Source organism: Schistocerca cancellata, chromosome 5 (assembly GCF_023864275.1).
Source record: "Schistocerca cancellata isolate TAMUIC-IGC-003103 chromosome 5, iqSchCanc2.1, whole genome shotgun sequence".
In the NCBI taxonomy this organism is placed as follows: domain Eukaryota; kingdom Metazoa; phylum Arthropoda; class Insecta; order Orthoptera; family Acrididae; genus Schistocerca; species Schistocerca cancellata.
The window spans coordinates 362,065,837-362,080,638 of record NC_064630.1 but is presented as its reverse complement, the minus strand read 5'-3'; the positions used below and the strand labels follow the sequence as shown (position 1 = coordinate 362,080,638).

The 14,802-nt window shown below is 43.3% G+C and overlaps 1 protein-coding gene across 1 annotated transcript in view; it reads left to right on the top strand.

The window, feature by feature from the left end:
- Positions 1-14,802, top strand: part of LOC126187524 (spondin-2-like) — a 612,132-nt gene that overhangs the window by 485,015 nt on the left and 112,315 nt on the right. The window contains exon 4 of the mRNA XM_049928660.1: positions 3,000-3,179. Within this exon, the coding sequence (XP_049784617.1) occupies positions 3,000-3,179 (180 nt within the window). The remainder of the gene's footprint in view (positions 1-2,999; positions 3,180-14,802) is intronic.

Sequence of the window (14,802 nt, the reverse complement as noted above, 5' to 3'; positions counted from 1 at the left end):
TCAAACGTGGGTGGCCTGTGCGAGGTAGTCCTGAACACAACCAGTCAATTAGAACCGGATCGATATCCGCACCACATGACTTCGACTCCGGTGCACACGTCGACCAACTTACGCGGTTGTCAAGCGCGATGACGCGGACCCAAATTGCATTGCGACTGTCGTTTGTGGCGTGATGTATGATCACTCAGTTGAGTCCTCTCTAATGCGTTCCTGCTGGCACTATACTTTCAATTGAAATTGTGCAGTCCATTCGACTGTGGCGTTCTACTCCTAGCCGACGCTTAAGGTAACTGTTTGTGTGTTTCCAAAAGACGTCAGGCGTCGCCTCCCCATCGGTATCGGAACAGTCAATACTTGCTCGACCTATTAGGGTGATGCAAATCTTTTGTGTATGTTTCTGTAGGTCCATCACAGAGATGTGGATGCCGGACTGCGGCTGATCAACAACTCGTAGAGGAGGAAGTGGGAATTACCGTTTAACATCCCGTTTACAGCGAAATGATCACAGACTGAGATCAAGTTTGGATTATGGAAGAGTGGGGAAGGTAATCGGTCGTGCTCATTTAAAAGAGCCATCCCGGCATTTGCGTGGAGCCATTATGGAAATCACGGAAAACCTAAATCAGGACGGCCAGACGTGGATCTGAACCGTCGTCCTCCCGAATACGAGTCCAGTGTGCTGACCACTGCGCCACCTCGCTCGGTAATAACTCGTAGAACAAGGACACCGACACGCATAATTCTAAGTAAAAAAAAATATATTTAATCAACCATTTTCGACGCTTCCTTTAGTGTCATGGGCTTAACTAATAAAAAAAAATTAAATCTGTTGATGCCCTTTACCTACAAGTTTTGTTTATGTGTACACAACTGTGTTACTGAAACATTGAATTTTCTGAATTTTATGTAAAGAGTTCTGTGTTGTTAGTTATGACGTCAGACAGAGTGAGACGGAACACAGTTACTGCGACTGAAAATCTTCTTGTGCTTGCTGATGGTTAGTAAGAATCGAATTTGGTAGGTCCTCGCACTGCCTATCGATATGTTTCTCGACAAGAAGGATAGTCATAAAGTTTCATCTATCAGTTTCTACAGTAAACAAATAAATAAATAAAACAAATAATTAATTTTTTTGTTTGCAAGTACCAGTCTACAGTCTTGGTAAAGATTAAAATTCCCTAGACACATTACCGTAGCATGTCCCTTGAGGACCTAATACGAAATGACCATCCCACTAATAAAATGGAGGCAGGTTGCGCCATTTTGTTTCGGTCCAGCTAGCGGCTTCCTACGAAACTGTGATGCAGTGGTTACCACGTGTACCTGTAAACAACCAACAAGTTAATTACGTAACTTTGATTTGTTTCTGAAGAGCGTCCGCCTTGAACAAATACGTTTTTTTTTTCTTTTTATTCCACAAACATGTTTCGCTGAAGTTTCAGCATCATCAGCAGGACTTTGTTATGTTCTATAAAACAGGAAAAACGCTTTTTATTACTGGTACACACATAAATTTGAGTTTTTAAAGACAGTATTTACACATTTGAAAAACAGATACAATTTCTGTACATACAAGTATACCTTGTTATCATTCGCTGTGTATTTTTGGATTTTATGTAATTTAATGCACTTGTTTTATTTCACGTTCTGTCATCTGCAACCATATGTAGAACAGTTATTTACTTCGAAAATTTACGACTGGGCATGTTATGGTTATGCCTACCATTAATTAATATTATGTGGAAGATAGTGTGTGTGTGTGTGTGTGTGTGTGTGTGTGTGTGTGTGTGTGTGAGTGTGAGTGTGAGTGAGTGTTTGCAATATGTTTCACTTTCACTTTTTCTGAGGAAAACTATCAAATACAAATTTCCATAACTGAAAGAAAGCAAGTAAACGAGTAGACAGTTCTTTGCAATTGAACTCTGTTCGCTGTCCTCGAAAGACTATCAGATAACTACAGCCCTTAAACACCCGAAACACCCCTTGCAAACCACATGCACGCGCAACACACACACACACACACACACACACACACACACACACACACACACACTAAATAAAAAGATAAATAAAGTGAAATAAGGAAAAGTAATAATTAATAAATAAGAGTCACAGGCATTCACTCTTTCTCTCTTTCTCCCTCTCCCTCTCCCTCTCCCTCTCCCTCTCTTCCTCTCTCTCTCTCTCTCTGTCTTTCTCTCTCTCTCTCTCTCTCTCTCACACACACACATACACACACACACACACACACACACACACACACACACACACTACAAAGATTCAAAACTCTAGCCCAGAAAACATTCAATATTCAGCTGTCCGCCATCTTGTTTCTGTCATTTGTAAACACTGACACGAAAAGTTACTTCCTTCAAGGTGAAGATAATGGGGAAACCAACAAAAGTAAGTGAAACAAATTTGGAAATACACACACACACACACAATCCTCCACATAAAAGTAGTTAAAATCTGTGGAACAAGACAACTACTTTAAATTACATAAAATCCAGGGACTCCACAGCATGTGGTAACAAGGTGTGTGTACAGAAATTTTGTAAGTTCTTCAAATATCTACATACTGTCTTTAGAAGCTCAAATGAATGGGTGTACCAGTAGTAGAAAGGACTTGTGCTGTTTCATAGAAGATAACAAAAATCGACTGATGATGCTGAAATCTCAGCGAAAGATATCCGGGGAATAAAAAGTAAAAGAAAAAAAAAATGTTTCTCTCAAGGAGGATCCTCTCCAGAAATAAATCTGTTTGTAAGCAATCACGGACAGAAGATCTTCAACCTCAATAAGAATACGTAACTTTCTTTTTTCGAGTAGGTAACTTAAAATTTTATGGGTACCCCTCGTGCAGCGATCCTCGGTCATTCATCACTGTCCTGAATGCATCACTTTATGTGGGTGTTGATGCCTTCTTGTGCTTCAGTTGCTATTCCTTGTAAGACTGTAGACTATTCTTTTTTCTTAACGTTGTGGACGGTGTGTTGCAGGCGGACCCGCTGGACGCGGGCACGGACAACGGCTTCACGTTCACGGCGCCCAACTGGCGCACCGAGCCGCCGGGCCCCGTCTACCGCATCACCAGCCGCGCGCCCGCGCACCCGGCCGGCTCCTTCTACTACCCACAGCTGGACGAGCTGCCGCCCATCGCCACCTTCCAGATCATCAAGGTGCGTGCGCCACACAGCTGACTCTCCCTCTCCCCCTGCCTCTGCATCTGGCGTAACGAGTTGTCTTCGACAGAATGACCTCATCCATGTCTCTCATCCGTCATATAGTTGTTTTTTAACTCATCTCTGTCTTCATGTTCTATAGTTTTGACTTGGGCGCGTATGACGCCAGTTGTTTTTTGCGCCCTAAAGGAAAACAAAACCAAATCAACACTGATGAGCCAAAACATTATGGCCACCTACTTAATGGGCTATTTGTCCATCTCTGGAACTAAATACATCACTGGTTCTGCGTATCAGGGATCCGGAAATTTGTTGGTAGGTTTCTGGTGGTATGTGGAATTACATGTCTAAGCACAGGTCATGTAATTCGCGTAAATAACGGGCTGCTAATTTGCGTACTCGGTGATGGCGCCCGACAGCGACCCAGATGGCTTCCATAGGATTTACGCCAGTCAAATTTTGTCGTTGATACATCAACGTGACTTCACTATAATCTCCCCAAACCACTGTAGCACGGTCCTATCTCCGGGATACGGACAATTATACTGATGAAGAATGACATCGCCGTCAGGGAAGACATGTAGCATGAATGAATGCACGTGGTTCACAGCTGTCAACGTCTCTTCGATTATTACCACAGGTCCCATGCAAGCGTAGGAGAATGTCTCCCGTAGCATAATCCTGCTCCCACGAGCCTGCGCCCGTGGCGCACTGCACGTTTTGAGCCCTCGTTCACCTAGATGACGGCGTTTGTCCAGACGACCATCGACTTAATGTAGAAAAAAAGTGATTCACCCGAACAGACGATACGTTTCCATTCATCGACGGTCGAGTCCCGATTCTCCTTTGCCCACTCCAGTCGCATTAGAGGATGCCTTTTGGTCAACATATTAACACGTAGGGGTGGTCTGCTGCGGAGCTACATGTTCAACAATGTACGACGAACGGTGTGCTCCGAAACATTTGTGTGTACACCAGCACTGTCACCTTTCGGCAGAGATGCCACAGACCAACATCTAGCTTACTTTAGACGGTAGACAAGCCTCCGAAAACACGTTCTGTGAAGAGTCGTGAATTTACAAACATTTAACGCCGACTGGTAGTTTCACTGTCCTCCTACCTCTTTCCGTAGATGCTCACGACAGTAGCACGTGATCATTCGATCAGTTTCTCCGTTTTCGAGTTACTAGTGCACAGGCTCTGCATAATAATAATCTGACCTTTGCCAAAGTCTCTTATCTCAACAGATTTCCCCATTTGCAGCCCATATTTCCCCCGTCCGTGTCTGCTCTCCTTATATACTTTTGTTATCACGTCACGTGCTCGCAACGCCACGAGGCGGCATCCGACGTCTCGGTGGGGAATGGTCATAATGTTTTGGCTTATCAATGTACATCAGCATACATGTTCTGCTAACAACTGTGAAGCATAAAATACTAAATGGCTCTGAGCACTTAACTTCTGAGGTCATCAGTCCCCTAGAACTTAGAACTACTTACACCTAACTAACGTAAGGACATCACACACATCCATGCCTGAGGCAGGATTCGAACCTGCGACCGTAGCGGTCGCGCGGTTCCAGACTGTAGCGCCTAGAACCACTCGGCCACCCCGGCCGGCAGCATAAAATACGTAGCGTGCTACCACATGCTGTGGTTTCTTCCTGTTCCAACTGCGTACGGATCGTGGGTAGAGTGACTGCGTAAATACCGGGTGGCTATAATTAAAGTGCAGCTACTCACGATGTCCAGCGTGGTCTGTAACTATCGTATGGGGGCGAAACTTGGTAGATACGCTAATGTGGATCCGATTCACGCTGGAAAAAAATTACTTCCAGTTTTGGAGGCCAGGGGAAGATCTGTCGCTGTACAGTGTTTGTATGACGGTATGGTATCCACAGTGTCATTTGACAAGCCATAACGTAAGGGACAGTATGGCTATCGGTCAGAGAGACCGTGCGCTGTTAGTAAAACTATTTTATGTGAACGGCAGCAATTACAGTACTGCATTGAGAGAGTGTCGCCGACTGAAAGTCTGAGGAGAGGCCCGATGTCATTAAATGGTTTACAAAGGATGACACGGGTGACCTTGGTGTGACACCCGGAAGAGGAAGACGCCTTATCCCAGTGGAAGTTATTGACGAGCTTGCTATTACTGTAACTGACCATGCGGCACGTGTCCCATGTAGTAATAGTGCTCGAGCACTTTTACGAAAATTATCCATCCCATGGCCAACAGTATGGAAAGTTTTGCGATCTACTTTACACTGGTACCCGGACAAGATCCAGACAATGAATCAAGTGAAACCTTATGATCCGCAACGGCATTCTGAAATTGTTCGACGGATCGAAACTGATAACATGTGCCCGGGCAGTATTCTACACAGTCACGAGGCACTTTTTACGCTATAGGGTACAATGAATACAGAGAGCTACGGAATTTGTGGTACTGCTAAATCACGTGTTGCGCACGAAGACCCACTGCAAGCGCCGTATGTCACTGTGTGGTGTGGATTCAGAAGCACCTTTATTCTCGACCCGTTATTCTTCAAAGAAAATACACCCAGAGGGCTTGTCAGGTGACGTCTGGACGCTATCGAGACGCCCTTGTGCATAATGTGATACCTCCTTTGGAAGAGCTCAACTGTGTGGAAACCACTGTTTTCATGCAAGATGCAGCAACACCTCGGATCGTTCGCCCAGTGGAAGATCTGCTTAATGCAACCTTCCAGCCGAGCGGTTCTAGGCACTTCAGTCTGGAACCGCGCTGCTGCTACTGTCGCAGGTTCGAATCCTGCCTCGGACATCGATGTGTGTGATGTCCCTAGGTTAGTTAGGTTTTAGTAGTTCTAAGTGCTTAGAGCCATTTGAACCATTTTTGCAACCTTCCACGAACGTGTTATATTAAGAGGTATACCGGATGCATGGCCTCCAAGATCACTTGATAATCCTTGCGACTTTTGGCTCTTGAGATATCTAAAGGAACGCAGGCCAGTATTCAGGAACACTTAGTACAGTTCCACCAGAACTCTACGAACAATTATTGATTACGTCGTTTTACGGATGCAGCATCTCGCCGACATCTCCGGTACTCATGCTGAACAAAGTGTGTAAGGCGAGGTTAATGATAAAATCAACATCATGCCTTGCCCACTTGTTTGACCCCTTCAGGCCACGTCCCGTTCGTAATCGATTACATACGGAAACACTACTATACGTCTTTCTTGCATTCATAGAAGCAGATTTGCATCTGATGGTCAAAAGTGGAACTAATTTTTTTCCGATAAATCGGTTCCGCGTTAACACATTAGCATATGTACCAATTTTCGCTGTCACACGATAATTACACCCCTCACTGGACCTGCGTCAGTAGCTACACTTTACTTAGGTATCTAAGTCGTTCAGTAATTGGTATAATCTCGTCTTCGCTATCACTACGGGAGTGATACGCATGTAGAAGATAACATCTACACGACTACTCTGTGGTTGACAATTAAGGGCGTGACACTTAATTACTTCTCTGCCGTTCCGCTCTCGAATAGCGCTGAGGAAGAACGAGCAATTGAGTCATTTCGTGCGAGCTTTGATTTCTAGTATTTTATTATTACGATCGTTTCTCCCTACGCAGGTGGGCATCAGCAAAATATTCTGCAATTCGGAGGAGAAAACTGGTGATTCAAATTTAGCGAAAACATTTGGCAGCATCGAAAAACGCCTGTGTTTTAGTGGTTGTCACTACATCTCGCGTATCATATCTGTGACAGTCACTCCCCTATTTCGGCACATTACAAAACGAGCTGCCCTTCTTTGAGCTTTTTCGATGATCACAACTGATGCGGATTCCACACCGCACAGCAGTCCTCCAAAAGAAGACGCATAAGAGTAGTGTAAACTGCCCCTTTGGTAGTCCAGTTGCATTTTCTAAGTGTTCTGCCAATAAAACGCGTTCGCACAACATTATTTATGTGATAGTTACAATTTAAGTTGTTCGTAACTGTCATCCCTAGGAATTTAGTTGAATTGACAGCATTTAAATTTGTATGATTTATCGTGTAACTGATATTTGACGGACTCCTTTTAGTACTCATGTGGGTGACCTCACACTTCTTATTATCTAACATTTCGGCTCACCAACGTACCTCTACCATTTTTGTTTAATACTGGTTCATGAAATTTAGTAATAACTTGGGTCTATTTGTAAGAGCCTACAAATTCAGAATTTTCAACAGTTCTATGATACTTCCCTGCGAGTGAAACAAACGCTAGACCGTTCGTGCCACATTCCTTCGTTAGCCCTATTTGGCATGAGATTTACACACTTGAGCAGTATCAGATGGTTCAAATGGCTCTAAGCACTGTGGGACTTAACATCTGAGGTCATCAGTCCCCTAGACTTAGAACCACGTAAACCTAACTAACCTAAGGACATGACACACATCCATGCCCGAGGCAGGATTTGAACCTGCGACCGTAGCAGCCGCGTGGTTCCGGACTGAAGCGTCTAGAACCGCTCGACCTCAGCTGAGCAATATCGTAAGACGGGACACACAAGTGATTTCTAAGCAGTCCCCTTTGGAGATCGACAGTATTTTTCCAGTATCCAGTAAATGAATCGAAGTCCGCCACCTGCCTTACCTTAGACTGAGCCTGTGTCATTATTTATTTTCATTTCCTACAAATTGTTACACTATACGTATGTAAAGTGTCTGTTCTTTCGGACATGTGCGAAAGAACAGACATCATTTTGATGCAGCAGCCATTATGAATTAAGACGCAAAGGAATTACAGACATGGGTTGCGAGTGGACATTGATTTAAACCAATGCGGAAACTTGAAAATTTATACCGGACGGGGATTCGAACCAGTTTTCCTGGAAACTAGGCAGATGTGCCGACCACTGAGGCGTCCAGATACAGTGGTCAGTGCAACAGCCTCCCGTCAAACCCAAATTCTCAACTTATCGAAACACTACTAACGTAGTGTTCCTTCCCCATTATCTTCACCACTCGCGGCATTTCGCCGATTCCCATACGAGTTTAAGGCTGGTGTGCATCCGCACTGAAGAGATCACTGGCCATCCTCGCCTTAATTGTGTGTGTATCTATAACATTAGTAGTGTGTGGATAAGTTGAGTATTTGGATCTTACGGAAGGCGTGCTAGGACAGTCCGGCCAGTTGGGATGACCACTGTGTCGAGATAGCTTAGTGTCAGAGCATCAGCCTAATAAGCAGAAGAACCGGGTTCCAATCCTGGTCCAACACAAACTTTCAACTTTCCCATCAATACCCACTCGCCGCCAATGTCTCTAACTCCCTCATGTCTTAAATTTTTACATTCATTGCAGATAATTGTGTGAGTTACTGATGCCAGTCGTCAAGCGTTGATTCTGTAGTCATCGGACACTAAGTTTTTTTCGTTTTGTGAAATGAATAATTTTATGTTACTGTACATTTAAAGCAAGTTGCCAACAACTGCACCACTTAGAAATCTCATCAACGTTAGGTCGAATACGTGTACAGTTTTCTCGGAATGAGTGTTATCGCCGTTGTGGCCGAGGGTTTCTAGGCGCTTCAGTCTAGAATCGCGCGACCGCTAGGTCGCAGGTTAGAATCGTGCCTCGGGCATGGATGTGTGTGATGTCCTTAGGTTAGTTAGGTTTAAGTAGTTCTAAGTTCTATGGGACTGATGATGTTAAGTCCCATAGTGCTCAGAGCCATTTGAACCATTTTTGAGTGTTGTCATGCACTGGTGTGCGAAATTTAATGACGAAAGTAACTTTAGCATGATGTGTCACTTCCAAGTAATATAGCATCGATGAAACGTGGACCATACAGGGAAAGAACTGCTGCACTACAGTACAAGGTAACTGAAAGAAATACGCAATGAGACGAATGGAAATGACACATTTATTCAAAGACAGTAATTACAAGGCGTGGCGAGTTATAATAGCCCACTGGACACTAAAAAGGCGGGACATGGTTCTTAATTCGGTGTGTGGCCACCACTGACGGCACTGCATGCTGTGCAAGAAGCTCCCATGCTGCCCACACGGTTGGTTCAAATGTTCAAATGTGTGTGAATTCCTAAGGGACCAAACTGCTGAGGTCATCGGTCCCTAGACTTACGTACAACTTAAACTAGCTTATGCTAAGAACAACACACACACACACGCCCGAGGGAGGACTCGAACCTCTGGCGGGAGAGGCCTCGCAGTCTGTGACATGGCGCCTATAACCACGCGGTCACTCCAAGCAGCACACCGTTGGTAAAGAGTAGTTGTTGTAGTGCGTTCCACTCCTCCAACAGTGGGGCTGACAACTGCAAGGTCGTCGTTGGTGCTTCTGCACATACTGCAATGTATCTCCCCAACACAGCCCACGAGTCGGTGGGATTTAAGTCGGGGAAACGGATAGGCCAGTCCATTCGCCGTATATCATCTCGTTTCAAGAGCTTCTGCACGTGTGCTATTAGCTGCAGTTGCGCATTATCATCCGCAAAAAATGAACACAGGACCAAATGCACCATTGAAAAGACGCACTTGGGGAAGGAGTACAGTGTCAAAATAACGTTGACGGTTAGCGTACCGCGTTCGTAGATTTGGAGGTCACTATATCAGTGAAACATTTTGCCTCGCCACATCGTATGACCTGCGCCACTGTAACAATCATGCTCGACAGTGTACCTGTGTGCATTTCGCGATCCCATTTCTCGCCTTATGAGGGCACCCCCAGCGTTGTCGAATGTGATCGTTTTGGTAGTCCAGGTATAACGATGACATTGCTCTACTTCTCCAGGCGTATTTTCAGGACTGCATTCGGTCCTGAGTTCATTTTTGTGGATGATAATGCGCGATCGCATCGAACGGCACAGGTGCCGAAGATTTTGGGGCGAGATGATATTTGGCGAATGGACTAGGCTGTCCGTTCCCCCGACTTAAATCCCATCGAGGACATGTGGGATGTGTTGGGGAACCGAATTGCAGCACGTCCAGAAGCTTCAGCGACCATCTAGCAATTGTCAGCCGGTGGAGGACCGGTGGAGGAACGGAACCATATACCACAAGTGGTCCTTACCAACCGTGTGGCCTGCATGAGAGAATTTTGCAGAATATGCATTGCCATCTTTGGTGATCACACGTTCTATTAAGAACCATGTCTCCCCTTTTCTAATGTCCAGGCGATCATCATGATAGCGGTAACTTCAGTGTAAGTATTGTCTTCGAATAAGACCGCCATTTCTGTTCGTTTCATTGCATACTTAGTTTATTTATCTTCTGTACTGTACAGCAGCAGTTCTTTCTACGTATGGTCCTCGTTTCATCGAGCTCCATTATTCGGCAGGGGCACATCATGCGAAATCTACTTGGGTCCTTAAGATTTGCACTCCAGTGTACATAACTGCATTATTTGGGAAAAGTGTGAAATTGCAGTTAATATTGTCTGATAGGTCATTAAAATACAGCATTAACAACAAGGACCGATACACCCCATTGGAACCATCAGTCATGTGAAACCCAGCGCACACTTTTGTCAAATGACATCCTGAGAGCCATGGATCGAGGACTTCAGGTGGATGCAGTATTTTTTGACTTTAGAAGACTATTTGCCCCAGCACCACACGTACGCATCGCTATAAAAAACACGATCACACGAGGTATCAAGCGAAATTTGTGACTGGAGTTTCCTTGGCAGGGAGCATGCAGCACGCTAACTGGGAACGAGAATCGTCGACAGATGTAGAAATAGCTTCAGATGTGCCGCAAAGAAGTGTTTTTGGTCCTTTGTTGTACATGTTGTGTATTAGTGACCTCACAGACAATATTAACGATAAGACTTGTCGCATATATGCAGTCATCTATACTCATGCAGTCACTACTGATTAAAGTTAATTAACTTTCATCTCATTTGCGTGTTTTCAGCTTCTTTCCACATCTTTTTCCCCTACCTGGGCATCCGTTTAAAATCATACTGTCGTCAGTGAGACGCTAAACTCTGATTTTCCTTAGTAATGTTTGATGAATGTATTTTACGACATTCGAGTGCAACATCATCACTATAGTTCCAGGCGTATGTAAAGAAAATTGATTAAGCAACGGGAATGTTTAGAGCTATTGACTGTTATTTGCTCGTAAAAATTTTTTTTTTTTTTACATATCGCTGCTACTCACAATTCTTGGTTCAAAATCGTTCAAATGGCTCTGAGCACTATTAGACTTAACTGCTGAGGTCATCAGTCCCCTAGAACTTATAACTACTTAAACCTAACTAACCTAAGGACATCACACACATCCATGACCGAAGCCGGATTCGAACCTGCGACCGTAGCGGTCGCGCGGTTCCAGACTGTAGCGCCTAGAACCGCTAGGCCACTCCGGCCGGCACAATTCTTGGTGACGTTGCTTATTGTATTTTAAGACTGCAACATGTTTCGAAGTATGTCCTTATCTCTTGATCTTAATGTAGTAGTTTCTAGCCACCGTGTGTTGTGAGCCGCTTCGTTCGTCAGATATGAGTTCTCTTAGGGACTGTCCTCGTTCCGTCAGGGTGAAACTGTGAAGTTTTGTTCTCCGTTGTTTTTTAAAGTTGTATAGAAAACTTATAGCATGATGTTTAATAAAGTACGCGCGGTCATTAATAGAAACATGTTGCAGTTTGAAAATAAAGTAAGCAGATAACCGTTTTACGAATATTAACCAAAACGATTGGAGACACAATATGTCTCTCGTCGCGACGGTACGGGCAGTGAACATTCTCGATCGTTTCAGATCGTGCGTCCTTTTCCCTGTTTTGTCACAAGAGCGTTCCACTCTTTCATTGAACTTGGATTCTAGTACAAATTCGCTAATCCTCTCACAAAAACTCGGCCGGCACCCCATTCGTACAAATTCGCAATTCCTCTCACAAAAGCACCTTTGACAGCAGTCCGTGAGCTTTTCCGATGTCAGAGTAAGCTGAGCATTATATCGATGACCCCGTGGCGCGCCCACAGCACCGCCGTCCTGTCCGTCCTTTTGTTGGCGTTTTTAAAGGCTAACTAGCCATTTTCACGAACTCCTCTCTTTTGTTCTCTTCTGCGCTCACAAAACGAACTAATGCTCTGCCGTGTGCATGTGTGAATGTTTCATGTCTTTAGACGAGTGCTGTTTATGGACATATTGTGTTTAATGGGTAATACTGCTTACAAATAACGCGGAAGCAGGCAATTATTAGAGCCCAGTGATGAAGTAAAAGACGTGGTTACTCTGGCATTAACCAACATGTTACAACCAAACGTCAATAGAAAATACCCGATTTCTCCTTTTAATTTCGTCTAACATCAACACAGCAATTTGTAACAGAGAATTAAAAAAACTGTCATCAACCGGAAGGTTGAGTTGCAAATTACGGTCCCTTACTCGACATTGTCCAATAAGAGGGGGTATCCAGTTGCCTTCCTCACTAATCAGTTATAAAGGAGCCTACAGTTTAATGTTGACTCTGAGCCGATATGTAGCAAGGTATTTTCCACACTAAGAAATCATTTCCAGAAGTGGAAGAAGCGATAAATGCCAGAAAAAATACTGCAGCCAAACACGGTTTGAATCCCAGACGTCTGAATTTACCATCCCGTCTTCTTTAAATTTTCGTGTAAACTGTCTCCCTCACACGGCTAGGCAGCGTATTTCCTTTCGTAACGTATCGTATCTACAGTTGTTTGCCACTATTCCTACAGTTACGCTCGGCGCTTCTGAAAACACGTTTCCATAATGGCCTCGGTAATACGTTGATGAATCAGTCATTTCGTTCAAATTATGCGAAGGTTACAATGATTCGAAACTAGATTCTGAGAATTCACCAGTGCATTCAAATATCTTCTTTTAGATAACAGAGTTTGTAAAAATCGAAATTTTCCAACAAAACCCTTCTTGCCTTGCAGCATTAAATTAATCAACTGCAGCCATTGTCCAGTGGTTAGACTCTTTTTAGCACAATCGTAGAGGTCTCGTGTTTGATTGCAGTCACTGCTAGTATTTGAAAATCCAGTCTACTTATTTACGCCTTCCAAGGGTGATCTGTACAAAATGTCGTAATAACGTGGAATGAGATAATTTTCAGGTTATTTGGTGTTACATACATAGATTCGTGCTGAGAATTATGAGATTAATTTATGGAACAGTAAAAATATTTATTCAATTAATGCAAGTAATTTCATTTTTTTTGCACTATATAAATTATATGTTTCGGACTTAACTACTACGGAACTACGGAACTAAAAAAGTTGCCAAGAACAAGCGTTTGTAACTTCCTTTCATATTTAACTTTATGATCATTCAGTTCTGAGGTAAAGCCAATTTCAATAACGAGTAATGTAGGTCTTATGCTAGAGCAACTGAAAACTTACAGTAGCAGAAATCACACTCATTCCTACGAAACCTTTTTTCAAAAGAATGCGGAGGAGTGGACAGAGATAAGGGCACGTTGAGGTGAGAAGCTTCCCATAAAGGTGGAAGACTCTGCAGTGATTATCGGCTTCGGTCTGCAGAAGGCAAGGAGACTACTGAAATAAATAAAGAAAAAGGGTAGCTACAGGGCACTCATTCTCCTAAGATTTCTGATACAACCTCCTCCTGAGTAAAGGATCTCAAAGGTACGTTAATTCCCTGTTAGAAACTACAAGATTGGAATTCTCGAGATAGGATCATCGCGAGGTCAAATAGGCTATGTTTCTCGGAATCGTATACAGGAAAATTAACAACTTTAATACAGAAAGGAAGATGCAAAATTACAACAGAGGTGGATAGTATGGGCTAGCCTTACTCGAATTATGCGTAATGATGACAGAATGTGGATTAATCAGGTGACGGTTAATGAAAAAATTAATAGATGGAAGGAAACTAGAGGGATAAATGTTTCTGGAATTCGACTGGTACCTTACTCAAAATTCACGAGAGAAGAGAGTACAGTTGGAAAAGGTCAGAGGATAGAAAGACTGTCAACGGAATAGTTATATTGTAAAACACAGGTGGCTGTAAAGCATACACGTCAATAAATATTATCTTAGAACTTAAATTACTAATAACGAGCGGCATGCTGTTAAAGAAGAAGAACGTAAAGAAAATGGAGTAAACTAAAAAGCGGAACGTCGAGGAGAAACTGAACACCAAAGAGCTACTCTGAGTCTTGCAGCACTGGATTAAGTTAAGTTGCTGAGAGTCGTTGCCAGAAAGAGGAGCGGAACACAGCAGAGAAGGAAATGTTTAAAATCCAAAGTGCCCACTGTATGTACAGTTGAATCGGTAGCGTAACGGACATGTCTGATTCAAAAGAAGAAAACTGATGATGAAAGACGTATCTCAGTGACAAGTTGAGATACAAAATCTTAAAAAGGTCTGTGGGAAATGAAATGTGAAGCAAGCGTAAAACAACCTCAGAATGGACAAGAGAGAAAAATAAGCCTGTCTAAATAAAGATAGTTCTAGGAAAAAATGAAGCTGCAAGCAAGAATTTAATGCAAGTAATTATATAGAAAATACACGATGCCTTAAAGGCATATGCAGATCTTGACAAAATCTTCGCCTGTATAAGATGAAATTACTCAAAATCTGAAGAGGAATATGGATAACATACAGATACAGACGAGT